The 15,065-nt window shown below is 38.3% G+C and overlaps 2 protein-coding genes across 2 annotated transcripts in view; one reads left to right on the top strand and one right to left on the bottom strand.

Moving 5' to 3' along the window:
- The window catches only part of LOC144537890 (low affinity immunoglobulin gamma Fc region receptor III-A-like), a 63,226-nt gene that overhangs the window by 5,935 nt on the left and 42,226 nt on the right, over window positions 1-15,065 (bottom strand). The window lies entirely within an intron of this gene.
- LOC139916182 (butyrophilin-like protein 2) lies at window positions 2,497-14,251 on the top strand. The gene is made up of 7 exons (XM_078281755.1): window positions 2,497-2,638; window positions 5,935-6,276; window positions 7,789-8,067; window positions 8,166-8,279; window positions 8,735-8,908; window positions 13,042-13,380; window positions 13,956-14,251. Exons 1-7 carry the CDS (start codon window positions 2,497-2,499, stop codon window positions 14,249-14,251), a joined length of 1,686 nt encoding a protein of 561 aa, XP_078137881.1.

The following is a 15,065-nucleotide window of genomic DNA, read 5'->3' as shown; positions in this document are numbered from 1 at the left end:
GAGTGGGTGATAAGTGTTCCTCATTTGCTAGTTGTACAGTAGGGGTCCTTCAAGGGTCTATTTTAGGACCAATTTTATTTAGTATATATATTAATGATCTCCCTCAAGTATGTCCAGATGTTAGCATCCAAATGTATGCTGATGATACTGTGATTTTTACCCATACAAGATCTAAAGAACATGCTGCAGCCAAACTGACAGCTGCAATGAGCAAGGTGTCGGATTGGCTAGCTAATTCATGCTTGACCCTTAATGCATGTATTTCACAGCGAGGATCAATAATTCAGTTAATCCTGAAGTCATCACATGTTAAATATCTAGGCATTATAATTGACACAAACCTGTCTTTCAAAAAACAAGTTAGTAGGGTCGTCAGCAATGTTAAATTTTATCGGAATAATTTTAAGAGCATCAGGCACCGGTTGTCTCTGTCTGCTGCAAAGCTTTTTGTACATACTATGATTTTTCCCCATCTGTCTTACTGCATAACAACCTGGTCACAAGCCTGTGTACCTACTCTATAAACAAATTCTAAAAGTAGTAGATAAAAAGCCAAGGGATTATCATCACTGTAACATCCTGAAAAAAATATCATTTCCTCAATTTTGATAACTTCTTATTTTACTCTGATACATGCCTGATGTTTAAAATTATTCATGAACTCGCACCCCCTCCTCTTAGAGGATGCCTGGCCTATCCCGGCAGTGGCAGTGCCAGCAGGACTAGAGCATCTTCTAGGGGTGACTGGGCACCGCAGTTCAGAAAGACAGTCTTTGGTCAATCTGCCTTCTCGGTTAAAGTGGTGGGGAAGTGGAATTCCGTACCCACAAACATTAGAAACTCAGGAAGCTTTGCAGTGTTTAAAACCAGCCTCAAGCTTTGGCTAAAGTCAGCACAGATGTGTCACCACCAATGATTGCTTTGTATGTATTGTATTTATCGTACTGATTGTATCTATCTCACACTGATGGACTTTTATGTATCGTGCTGCTTTATGTATCTGCTTTTATCTGTTTACGTGTATTTGCTGTTCTGTGGTTGTTTTTTTGGTCTACCTGCCCAGGGACAACAGATGTAAATTAGCTGCCAGCTAACTCTGGTGCAATTACTTTTAATTGTGCGCTGTCCCTGCAAAATTAAACAATAAAATAAAAATAACGTATGTAACTAATTTGTGTTTCTGTACTGTAGGCAACTACTTACCACCTTTCTGAGCATAGTAACCGTGCTGAACATGTGCAACCAGCAGCATCAATACAGTCACCACTGGAGAGACAAAGGAAGAGAGCAATATCACATACAGATGCTTTTAGATACATGTCTGCTAGCTAAAAAAAACAATACTCAGATACAAAAAAACCTCAGACTGTCTCTCATTGCTTTACCTTTATCATACATGATACATGCTAATTGGTTGCTAAAATATTGTGGGTGCTGTGACCTCTGACTTTTGTACTCATTAATATTGGCTGCTTGTAATGTTGGCAGTCCACACATTTGAGTGCCAATTATATTAAATTTCACCAAATTCAAAATGAATGAAATGAAATTCAGCTTCTTTTGGAGGTTATTATTAACGGATATTCTAAAATTTGTTGTTTTTGGTACAGAAAAGACAACTTGTGACAAATAAGCAATGGATCTCTAATGTCCTGAGGCCTAAAATGTAAATTTGATTACCATTATTTCAGCATGTTCACTCGCACATAGGGTATTGCACATAAAATAATTACTTTGTCAGACAGAGATAGAGCCAGGCATCGAACAACACAGGAAAAAGACATTTTAAACTCAGTACTAGTACTTTTAACTGCTTATAAGCCTTGTTTTGATTGATCACATTGCTTTGATTCCTTTCAACTTCAAGCGGCCTCCTTTTTCATTGTTTTCTGAGTTGTAAAACAGGGAAATGACAAGAAAGAGAGACTCAGTACTCACACAGTCTGAGGCAGAGAGCTGTAACCTCCATGCTGTCTTGCTGCTGACTGTCTGAGCATCAGACTGAATAACAGCTAAGATCTAATGTAGGTGAGAACTTCCCCTTCCTGTGGAGTTTATTTCAATTGGGGTTTGATTCATATATAAAAAAAGAAAACCTGTTTGAAGTGTTACGTTATTTGGTTAATCTTGAAATACTGAAATAATCTCAATGGTTGAGTTAAACCTCAGTGGAAAGAATTATAGTTTTTCAGGGCGCAAATTAACTAACTGGCAAATTAGAAAGGCAAAGAAGGAAAATATCTAAGGTCAAAATATAAACAAACAATTTAGTAGCTAGATTGCATTTTTTTCAGTTTATAGCAGAGCACAAGGCTTCAAATTATCAGTTTCTCTGGCCTTTTTCACTGGGCTTCAGTCTAACGTTACTTACGAATGTCTAATGTTAGGTTCTTTGGCTCCGCCCACTGAGGTTTAACTCAAACAATGAGATTATTTCTGCCTCCAGAGCAGCTCTGCCTTTCGAGAAATGTCTGTGGAACTGAAACTCCAACCTGTATGTTCCAGTATGCGCCTCTTACAGCCATCGAAAGACGAAAGTTTGTGATTCAGTACCGATTCTATAGGGAAATTCTCTTTTCTCTCGCCCCTCCTCCCATGAAAGTATCACACTGTCGCCTCGTCCACAGGGAGGTCAGAGGTCAGTGTCGGTGGGAGTCAGTTCCTGCGTTTCATTTCTCATGTAACAGGCCCTCTCTCACTTCCCCTCGGCACTCGGTAGCACCGTACAACACGTGAGTGGCCACTTGCAGAGCAGGGGGGGCGGAGTCTGAGGGGGGGCAGAATATTTGAAATGGAACGCACTTGCCCTTAAGCAGGCCTAATAATTAATAATACTAATAAATAATAGAAATTGCACAGAATAAGGCTACAAATACTGCAGTTGAGGGTTAGGGTTAGGGTTAGGGTTAGGGTTAGGGTTAATTTCAGAAATAACTCTAAATCCTCTAAATATTGTTTGTTTACTTATATATCAATTGTTCCACCATGGTGGGTTGTGCAGAGGAACGACAGATCACAATGAATTCTGGGTAAGATACGCTCCTGGAGTCTACATCGTTGTTGACTCGCTCCCTCGGCCCTCGGCCCACTTAGACAGAACATGGGGCTGTTGATGGTCAAGTTGGCTGCTGTGGGGATTGAACCTGTGACCTTTTGGTTACGGGACAGTCTCTGTAACCACTAGGTCTCCCTGCTACTGAGGATTCAATATTTGTAATTAGGGACAGTTGATCTTAAGATGGTTTGGTATGGAGCCATGGTTTGGCTCACCATGGTGACATTATGTAGGATATTTTTACATAAACAGATGCAGAGAACACATACTGTAGACGACCTGGACAAACTCCATATACCATCCTGCAGGGAATTAAGCACTTTGTAGAAATATCACATTTTAGGTATCACATTTTCCTCTCTCTCTCTCTCTCTCTCTCTCTCTCTCTCTCTCTCTCTCTCTCTCTCTCTCTCTCTCTCCCATTCTTGCCTCCCTCTCTCTCCCTTTCTCTCTCTGAATGAAAGGTCCCACTCTGCCCCCTGCAGTAAATCAACCGACCTATCACCTAGCTCATAAACATTTCATTTTCCTGGTTTGCTAAGAAGACAGAAATATTATCGCTCACATGGCTTTAGATGTGATTCCTGCTGTAGTATTTTATAATAGTGGTAATCAGTTCAAATCATGTCCAAAGTTCAGCTGTTTATTTTCAAGTAGCTCACAAAGACGTTGAAAGTAAATAAAAGTGTCATCAGTTTTGCAGAACAGTGTTAGTGTAGGTTATAGCATAGCAAACAGACATGCATGCTCACAATATCGTCCTTTAAGAGCCTTTAAGAGAATTTTACTGTCCCAAGCTGCTCTAAATGCTGTTTCAGAGGTGGGGGACAGTGAACAGGCTACTTGTAATGTTTGGGGAAGAACATGGTGAAATTTAAAGATATTGAATATCAGCAGAAAAATACCTGCTATTGTGAACTTTAATACAAAAATATCAGCATCGCTTTTGGCCTTCAAAAACCCATATTGGTCAAACCTTATTAGAGCCCTATACTATAAGCAAATTGAAAAGCATAGTCACAATAGTGTTCATAGCCTATGATCAAACAATTACAACACAGGTGATATAGGCTAAAATCTAATAGACATGAACTTTAATCTTGGCTGCAGCAGATAGGAATTACAAAGTAGACATATGACCCAGAGCAGCTGACTAGGGTGAAGGTACATGTGATTTTTATTTTTTTATTTGAAGACTTTGGTCGTGCGGTCTACTTTCCTCTGAGGTTTGGCGACTCTGAGGCATGCAACAGGTCAGGTATGTAGGCTTTCTTTTTAATTAAATGTTGCCTATACTAGCGTTGCTAATCCTAACTTTTAATTAAAAAAATAGCCTATACATCATCACCTGTTTTTAGAATAAAAACTGGTCTGCTGTCACAGCTGGAAGTATCCTCTGAACCACTCACATGTAGGAATCGCTTATTGGGATCAAAACTATATAGGCCAACTGTACATGAAATATAGGCTAATAATAATTTCATCATTTAAATTTTTGATGATACTAAACTGACTTTTAAACAGCCTACATTTGTTATATTTATCTACATTGCCGTATCATTTTTTATTCCCTTATTTCCTGTACTGTGTTCTACCATTGTACCATTGTACTGTACACCGCTGCTGTGATGCCTGAATTTCCCTAGGGGATCAATAAAGTGTAATCTTATCTTATTGCCCAATAAAGGGCACACATAGCCTTCAGTAGCAGAATGTTGTTGTTGTTGTTTTTTTTTGTGAAAACTGTAAAAGTGTAATGTTTGAAACAGTCACAGAAGCTGTGTTTGGATTGTCACTCGACTCATAGCCTAATTAAAATAAAATTAATGCCTATGTACATGAAGGTGAACATGGAAAATGACCGGGGGGGGGGGGGGGGGGGGGGCTGTGGAGCAGGTCCCCTGTTACATCATCCAACATGGTGGATGAAGATGTTTAATTACATTTTATCAGACAAACATAACAGGAATGAACTAGGAAGACTGAAAACTGCTCACCTGTTCTGCTGGGTCAGCAACTATATTTATTTTCTCCTAATTCAAGAGTCATGAAAAATGACACTCTTTCAGAATGACTGAAGATACATACTACAAATAAGGATTTCAGAGCAATAATTACTAAGTGTTAAGAAACTTAATAGTAAGATGATCTAAGGGTCATAGGATGGTGGATCTTGCTTGGTCTTCTTTCCCCTTAAGGTCTGAACCTCTAATGATCCTTTGGCTTAGCTTTAGCTTGAGTAATTATATTGGCTTAAGTTTGTTAAGCCTGCTCAGTAGTGACTTTATTTTTGACTTGTTGAAGAGATATTTTGGATTTTATTATTTTGCATAAATACCACTTGAGAACGCATTTTTTTCTTCCACATGTTCTTCCTGGAAATTAACATTTCACAACTGGTTTATTATCAGAACTCCAGGATGCTTCACCTGAAGGACGGACTGTCTCTTAAATCTCAGCTCAGAGTCTTCAGTTCCTTGGTTTTCCATCACACTGCTGTCTTTCTCCTTCTAACACACTCATGTGGAGGTAATTTACACACAAAAACATCAGTAACACCTAGGTGTGTGTTTAAAGGTAAAAGGTCATAATTAGGCTTTAGATTTAATATATATAAAAAAATAAAACATACCTGTAAATGCTGTTAAATTATATATACAATCCACTTCTGTACCAGCAATATGTTCAACATATTTCAATGCATGGCAAATGCAGTAGCCATGACTAGCATTTCACTTTTCATTTCCATTCAGCATAAGTAGAAAAAGAAGCCAGCATTGAAATGAGAGTTTCATGGTGAACACACAGCCTGATAGAGGTGAACCAGTTCAGTCAGTTTTCACAGCAGGAATTAAAAACACAAACCTGTTTCTTCCCAGGTCAGCCTCAGGTGATTGTTCCACCTCAGCCAATAGTGGCAGTAGTGGGTGATGACATCATTTTGCCATGCCACCTGGAACCTGCCATGGATGCTGCTGCCATGACACTGGAGTGGGCGAGACCTGACCTGGACCCCAGATTTGTCCATGTGCGGCGTGACGGTCGGGAACTTGTGAGTTATAAAAACCCGTCCTACGAGGGAAGAACGTCGCTGTTCATCGACAAACTGAAGCACGGAGACATTTCACTGAAACTTTCCAAAGTGAAACTCTCTGATGAGGGAAGATACAGATGCTTCATCCCCTCATTGGAGAGAGACTCTATTGTTCAGCTTGTTGTTGGTAAGTGGGCACATGATCTTTACCTCCGCCAACAGAGTTGGACGGGGGGTTTGTTTTCACCCCATTCCATCTGTTTGTCTTTCTGCAGGATATCTCAAAACGTTCTGATTGAATTGGCACAAAATTTTGTGGAAAGGTCGGTCATGGGGCAAGGAAGAACTGATGAAGTTTTCATACTGATTGGCCAAAGGGGGGCACGGCAGTGGACATGGCTCTCACTAAAAAGCATATAACATCTGAACGGATTATTAACACCATACAAATTTGTGTCCAATCAGACCTAAGAAGAAACAAACCCTCCATTATTGGACCAATGAAACAACATGGAGGCACTGGAGAGCTCATTTATGGTTTAGACATATCCGTCCTGCCAATTTTTCCAAAACTTGGTCCAGTGGTAGATATATAGTGCTGCTTGTTGCATGTGGTGTTGTGATAATTGGCTAAAATGTTGAAAAGTGTCTGGAATTTGATCTGGCATACCTCAGGTCTCATTTCAGGTCCAGTCATGAAAATGTGTGCATCTCCTGATGTGAAACGTGTGAAGTTGGTAATGGGGCATGGAAGAAATTATAAACTTTTGGTGAAAATCCGGCTTGTGGAACTGGCAGATCTAGACAATTACATTGCGTTGACAGAGGTGCGCTCTACTGAGTGCATCTAGTTGTGCATATTTTTTTTCTTCTTCTTATTTCATCCAGGGAAGGGTTTTGCATGGTCCTGCTTCACATCATAGATTTACACCCATTCACACTGGGAGCTGATCAGTACCACAGTCTTCTACTGTTGGAAACTGTGCAGCTCCACTGGGGCAGTTGGGGGTTAAATGCTTCGTTCAAGTGCAGCTCATGCAAGCTTCTCTTCACGGATTTTCCCAGCCGGTCTGGTATTTCATCTGGAGCTTCCGGTCACATGCAAGAATCTAGATGGAAATATACTAAACAAAAATGTAAACACTTTTACACAGGAGGTGATGTCATAAATCCCTCGTGCCATAAGGCTTATCTCCCAACAACAAGTTCCCAACATTACTCAGTAATATCTAATCTTGCTATTGATCTCAACAACAGGCCTATAAGACGGCTGATCCTTCTGGCTTGAAACAACCACAGAGGAGTTGAGCAACTGAATGTTCTCTTAAAATAGATTTAAGGATATATTTACAAGTACAGTGTTTTCATCATGTTAATATGGAACGTCTATGGGGTAGAAACAATTCTCTCAATGATGACTATTGACTCGTTGACAGATTTGCGGATGTTTGCAGTTTACAAAGTTATAAATTTACAGTCCAATGCAATAGCATTCATGCAGGGTTTGCACATGTGCATTGTTTGCTATATCCTTTACCAGATTTAATGAGTAGATCTGCAAGTCTGCATCATTAGGTAGTCACATTATTGGGTGGTTCTCTCAACTTTACTGATTTGATGATTGTATGCCGTGCCAAGTATCATTATTCCATTTCTATTGAAACCATTGTTTTAAATGTCTCCTCTTACTCATCATTAGGTGCTGTCTCCTCTCCTGTCATTGAGATTACCAAAGCCAGCAGTGGAGTGGTTTTAGGGTGTGAATCTAAAGGCTGGTACCCAGAGCCTGAGGTGTTTTGGCTGGACGGTGAGGGAAACATCCTCTCTGCTGGACCTACAGAGACAGTCAGAGGTCCTGATGGCCTCTATACTGTCAGCAGCAGAGTGACTGTGGAGAAGACCGACACCAACAGGTTCACCTGTAGAGTTCAACAGCAGAACATCAACCAGACCAGGGAGACACACATTCATGTTCCAGGTAAAATGTTTTATAAATTATGATATGGAGACTTTATTAGCTTTAAACAGCTGAGGTCTAGTTTTATATAAATGCTGTTCTGTGTTTTATCATTTCAGATGATTTCTTCCCGTCTAGTTCTGCTGTTTATATCATCGTTGGCTTGGCTGTTGTCTTCATGTGTATTGTTGCAGTTGTCTTTGTCGTGTGGAGATGGAGACGAAACAAAATCAGTGAGTCACAAATTCATTTTTCTTCTTTTTTCTTGATGTCAAGTTAATATCACAGATCTTTGATGTTTATAGTGATAAGAAGGATTTTATTCCAAAGCCTGAATAAAAAATAACCCAATGTTCATTTTTAATATAAAAAAAATGTGACTTAATAAAATGTTAGTATTTTATAAGGTTATAGTGTAGAGAAAAAAGTATTCCATGTTAAATTTTATTCTCATCAGTCAATTTGTCAGAAAAAGTGTAAATTTTATGTACGGTTTATGTCTCATGGAATGAAATGCTTCATATGCTGTTGTTATTTTAATGTAAAAAATGTTTTTAGCCTCCCCATCATATTTCTGTTGTGCTTCTGCAGCTGTGTCACACATTTTCTCTACAAAAGCAACACTGCATAAACACAGCAACTTTTAACATCAATTTCAACACTGTTTCCTGCTTCCATATGCACACAGAGACCAAGAAGAACCATGAGGATGAAACTGAACAGAGAGGAGAGAAGAAGACCGAATCTATAAACAATGGCACAGAACTTCAAGTTCTTATGAAAAGAGAAGGAGAAAGAGACAGAGAGCCGCTCACGGCAGAAGGAGAGGAAATGAGGGATGTGAAAAAGAAAAGGGCAAAATGTGAGGAAGAGCTACAGAAGAAAGAAAATAAACGGAATTGCACAAAAGGATTGGATACTAGATGGATAGGAAGGAAGAGGGAATTGGAGAACAAGAAGGAGCAAATCAATGTGAACTTGGAGGAGACAGAGAAACAGAGGGATGAGAGAGAGAGGAAGCTTCAGTCAGTCAGTAGAGAAGTAACAGAGAGGGAGACAGAGGAGACAGACCTCAAAATACAGCAAGAAGCAGCAGAGAGAGAAAACCAAGAGCTCAGACAGGAGACAGAGCTTCAGACAGAGCAACAGCAGGAAGTAAAACCTCTGGAAAGTCCGGAGAAAATCACAGAGCAGCTGGAGAAATCCAACATGGATTTCAATGAGAGAGAAGCAAAGAGTCAGGAAGACCTACAGGAGAAAGATAAGGACATGGAGGGAAGAGCTGACACTGGTCAAACACAGAAGAAAGAGGAGGAAGTCAGAAAGGAAAAGGAGAGGAAAGAGAGAGAGAAGAGGCCAAGAGATATCAGTGTATTAACAGTCGCAGGTCGTCTTTGGTCACGACATTAATTTCTGCAGTTAATAATTATAGAATTTGTCGACATTAACAACACAAAATAATTTAATTTAGATCCCTGGTGTTATAAAATTGAGCATTCGATTTTCATTTTCATTCATCTGTTATTCCCAACCACAAATATGAAAAGTTATTGAGTATTGAGCAGCTTATTGATCTCTATTCACATCCTCTGTGTCACGTGACTAAATCACACATTAACATATCAGAAAGTGAAAATGAGTTGAGCCGGTTGCTCATGCAGCCTAATGCTTGAATTTCAGGTCAGCTCTCCCAGTGTTTATGTTTCAGTTGCTATATATGTGTGTGTGTGTGTGTGTGTGTGTGTGTGTGCGTGTGTGTGTGTGTGTGTAAATAAGGGAGGATATTGAAAACAGTCTCATTCACTCTCACTCAGTTTTTTTCATAGGATATTTATATTTTGGTATTTTTTTCTATCACGATTGATTGTGTTGCTTAGTGTTGCCTGTTTTGAATGTATTGTAAAATTGTAATAATTAACTTTTGCTTTATTCCTTGGTGATAAGGCTAAGGATCACACTTCATCACACACCTGACATCAGGTGACTTACTGTTATTTTGCATGTGTGAATAAATAATCCAGTAGTGGGTATCATTGTAAATAAAATAGATGGATAAATAAACCTTCATCATGTCTGTCCTGAAATCTTTTCTTCAAACATATTTAAACCAGTAAATATGCTGCAGTCCTGTAACTGTAAACACCGTTTCCCCAGTTTTTCCCTGGTGGGGTGGAGAGGCCTCTAGACCATGACACATTTAGACCATGGGACACTAAAACTCTCCACTGAAACCAATACTAATGAAATTCTTGATGGCGGCTTCTCTTTTATTCAGTGATAGAGGAAACAGCAGCATATAGACCAGTTTAGCTTTGTTCTTTCTAAACCAGCGGCGACCAGTTGTTCACATTTTAACAGTTTCTCTCTACAGAAAGTTCATCTGTTTCAGCCCCTGTGTCGCTTGATCCTTCCCTTAATGTTATTTTTCTTGACATGTCAGAGTTTTGCTGCAGAACACAAATAGTTAACAGTTTCAGCAGCTATTAGCATTAGAAACAATCAAGTTTGCTTTAGTCCTGGATAAGTGTGAGATGAATTATAAGAGACTTGTTAACACTGCAAGGTGGAAACAGAGCTGAAGAAAACTTGCCTGGTACCAAATCCTGAATCTGTTTTGTTAGATTGATTATGAATAATGAAGTTTAAAACAAAATGACCATTCAGTCTGAATATCAGGCAAGAAGAAAACAAATAATTCAATTTCAATTCAAATCAAACTTTATTGTCCTGTGAGGGAAATGTGAGTTGAGCACAGGGTTTACAGTTAAAACAAATAAAAGTTGCACATACACCATTGTGTTCCTTTGATGGTGTAAGCAATAAAATCCACTGAAATTGTTTGTACTTAAAAAAAAAAAAAAAAAAAAGAGATTCCAGTGCACTTGAATCACAGTCTACTGTTTTTTTTTTTTCTTTTATTATTTTATTTGTGGACTTTGGCCGTGCCGCCTACTTTCCTCTGAGGTGAGGCGACTCTATCATGCAACAGGTATGTTAGCTTTTTAAATTCAATTCTTACTCTTAAATTGTTTATTCTAGTGATGCTTTTCCTAACTTTTAATTAAAAGAAATATAAAATCATCTATTTTTAGAATAAAAGCAGGTAGCTGTTTCACATGTAGGAGTCGTTTACTACATTCAGATTTCTATACGAAATGTAATATGAAATGTAATAATAATTTCGTAATTTAAAAATTCAACGGCATTTTACTGCCTTTTACAAACAGCTTACAGGTTATTTTGAGCGTTTAAACATAAACTCCTTTGTTTCTGAACACCAAACTGTCCGTTGTTATTATGAGTTTACATGTCAGTAATTTATTGAAGAGATTGGATTTGCATTGTAACTTAGAAACGGTGCGTTATAATCCGTGTAATATCTTAATCAAACCTCACAGCTTCAAAATACGTTTTGAAGTCACAACAGTCTTTGGCGACAAATGAAAGTGAAACTTTCTCTCTGATTTTATTCAAATGTTTAAAAGTGTAATGTTTGAAACAGGTCAACCAAGCCTCGTTTGGACTCAGACTCCAAGCGTAATATAGCCTACAGTATATCATATGATTTTAAATTAAATGAATTTGTCCTACATGAACATGCACGTGAAAATGAAGCACCGACCAGCAGGGGGCGCTGTTGATCAGATCCCTGTTACATTATTCAACATGGTGGCTGTACTGTATGTTACAGATACAGTGACCCGTTGTTTTTAAGTTGTATTTTACAAGGCAAACTTACAAATAGATGAATTGGGAAGACTACTCTATTACTTGTTCTTACCTGTAACTACATTTTATTTCTCAAAATGATGTGCATGTTGTATATAGGTATAAAGACCTTAGAGTATTTTAAGGGTAAAATCATCTATTAATGATATTTAAGAGCATTGTAGTACTACACTAATCAGGATCTGACACAGACTGACTGAAATTAAATAATGAGAATATTATAACAGCACATGATGCTGGAAAGTTCTTGAAACAAGCTTTTACTACCACACTAATGCTTAAAATATGTCAAAATATAGAGGAAATATTCAAGAGCTTGGCTGCAAATTTCCCTCACAGGACAATAAAGTTTGGTTTGAATTGAAATGTAATTGAATAATCTGTCTCAGCAGCTGTTTTCTTCAGCCTCGGTGTCCATGTTGGTTCACAGAGGAAAATGAAGTGGAGTCTGTGCAGCTGCTTTGGATTCTGTCTGTTTCTCCTCCACAGCCTCCCAGTTACCACAGGTAAACTGACCAGTAGACTGACAGGACCAGTTTGGCACATTGGTCACCTTAACCAATATCTGATGAGAGGACTGGCACCAAAATCATCATTTATAGTATAGAACTAGTTCTCAACCTGAGGGTCGGGACCCCCAGCTGGGTCATGAGATAATTGAGGGGTCGTGAGATGATTTATGGGATAGGACAAAATATATTTCTACCATACAAATTTACTATGATGTGTATTTTTTTCATATTTTTCTCAAATTGTTGCTTTGTAGTGTTTCTAATTAATAGTTTTTGTTATTAATACTTAATACTTATTAAAAATCATTATTGGCAAAGATTATTAACACACATTTTTAAGGCATTTTAGCAAGCTGTAATTGGACATATGACAGAGATTACAACATGACAGAAGACAATCATAGAATTAAGCAGAACTGTGTTAAAATAAATTATTGCTGTCATGGATTTCTTTCTTTTTTTTTTTTTTTTACATATGCATTGGTCATACCTAATGTCTATTAGCTGTTTGAAAATCACAGTAAACCACGGCCTCTCATGTCTTATTGTTGAAGAAACTGTCAGTCTTTATCAGATGTTTCTACTTCAATTCGATTTTGTGTCTCTCCTGTTTTCCAATACTTTCCTCTCATCTTTCTTATTTGTAATAAAGTATAAAAGGTAGTGGAAGGATTGTTTCTTCTTTTTAGATTATAAGAATTTATTTTGATGATGTCAGTTATAGCTGTGCTCCTGCTTGTATTTTTCCTTCTAGGGCAGACTCAGGTGATTGGCTCACCTCAACCAATAGTAGCACTAGCTGGTGATGATGTCATTCTACCATGCCAACTTGAACCTGCCAGTGCCGTTACCAGGACAGTGGAGTGGACCAGACCAGACCTGAACCCACAGTACATCCACGTTCACCAAAATGGTCAACTGATATTTCATGTACAAAATCCCTTGTATAAGTACAGGACAGTCCTGTTTCTGGATGAACTGAGGAACGGAAACGTCTCACTGAAACTCTTCAGAGTGAAACTCTCTGATGAAGGGAAATACAGATGCTTCATTCCCTCAATACGGAGTGAAGCTACCATCCAACTCACTGTTGGTAAGTCAGACAGTGTACAGTATGTTTTGAAAGATTTGTGTCACAGCAGCATCACTGTTTGAGAAACTGGATTGAACTAGCTTTTAAAATCCAGTGGTATTTCTGAATGTGATTCCTCTCTGAGTTTTTCCCCTGTTTCATTGAGAAAGATGCAGCAGTACAGTTTGGCATTTGGTATAAAGACAACTGGAGTGTGTGCGAGCATATGTGTGTGTATGTGTGTGTGTGCATCTTCACATAAAACAGACAATTACATGCCAGCACAGGCAGCAAGAAGCTGTGATTTCCTACAGAAACACAACTTTAGTGTTAATCCACATTCATGCCTCGACTTTGAACATGACAGTCTTTCACTAAGAGATCGCCAAGTACATCGATTTTGATCTGAAAGAGTGTTTATAGTGCGCAGTACATTTTAAAAGTGTTTCGCAAAGACGACTACGTATCATTTTAGGCGCTGTGTTTGTGGGTTTCAGTAAAAGTGGAGTGCAGTGAAGTACCATTGAAAATTCGGATGTCATGACAACGCTACGTTAAAACCATTGTTTTAAATTCCTCCTCTTACTCATCATTAGGTGCTGTCTCCTCTCCTGTCATTGAGATTAACAAAAACAGCAGTGAAGTGGATTTAGGGTGTGAATCTAAAGGCTGGTACCCAGAGCCTGAGGTGTTTTGGCTGGACGGTGAGGGAAACATCCTCTCTGCTGGACCTACAGAGACAGTCAGAGGTCCTGATGGCCTCTATACTGTCAGCAGCAGAGTGACTGTGGAGAAGACCGACACCAACAGGTTCACCTGTAGAGTTCAACAGCAGAACATCAACCAGACCAGGGAGACACAGATTCATGTTCCAGGTAAAAATGTTTTCTAAAGTCATGATATGGACACTTTATTAGCTTTAAAAGTTGAGGTCTCATTTTATATAAATGCCATGCTGTTCTGTGTTTTATCATTTCAGATGATTTATTCATGTTCCTGTCTAGTTCTGCTGTTTATATCATCATTGCCTTGGCTGTTGCCCTGTCTGTGTGTATTGTTGCTGTTGTCTTTGTTGTGTGGAAATGGAAACAAAATAATATCAGTGAGTCACAAATTCATTCTCCTTCTCCTTTCTTAATGTCAAGTTACTGTCACAGCTCTTTGATGGTTATAGTGATATGAAGGGTCAATTCCAAAGTCTCAATAAAAAATTAACTAAATTAATTAATGTTCATTGTTTAATATTAAAATCCTACTCAATACTTATTGAAAATATTAGTATTTTATAAGGTTATAGTGTAGAGAAAAAAAATAGTATTCCATCTTAAATGTTATTCTCACGCCAGTCAATTTGTCAAAAAAGTGTTCCTTTATTCAAATGGTTTATGTCTCATTTTGGAATGAAATGATTCATATGCTGTAATACTTTCCCATAAGGAAAGCATTTACTTGCCTTATGGGTTATTATAATGTAAAAGAAACATTACCTTCACCATCACATTACAGTTGTGCTTCTGTGTGACACTTACATTTTCTCTACAAAAGGCGCCCTTCTGCTGTTATTTTAATGTAAAAAAAAATGTTTGCCTCACCATCATATTTCTGTTGTGCTTCTGCAGCTGTGTCACACATTTTCTCTACAAAAGCAACACTGCATAAACACAGCAACTTTTAACATCAATTTCAACACTGTTTCCTGCTTCCAT

This window comes from Centroberyx gerrardi, chromosome 23 (assembly GCF_048128805.1).
Source record: "Centroberyx gerrardi isolate f3 chromosome 23, fCenGer3.hap1.cur.20231027, whole genome shotgun sequence".
Taxonomy (NCBI): Eukaryota; Metazoa; Chordata; class Actinopteri; order Beryciformes; family Berycidae; genus Centroberyx; species Centroberyx gerrardi.
The sequence above is the reverse complement of the archived record's forward strand: the minus strand, read 5'-3'. Positions and strand labels throughout refer to the sequence as shown.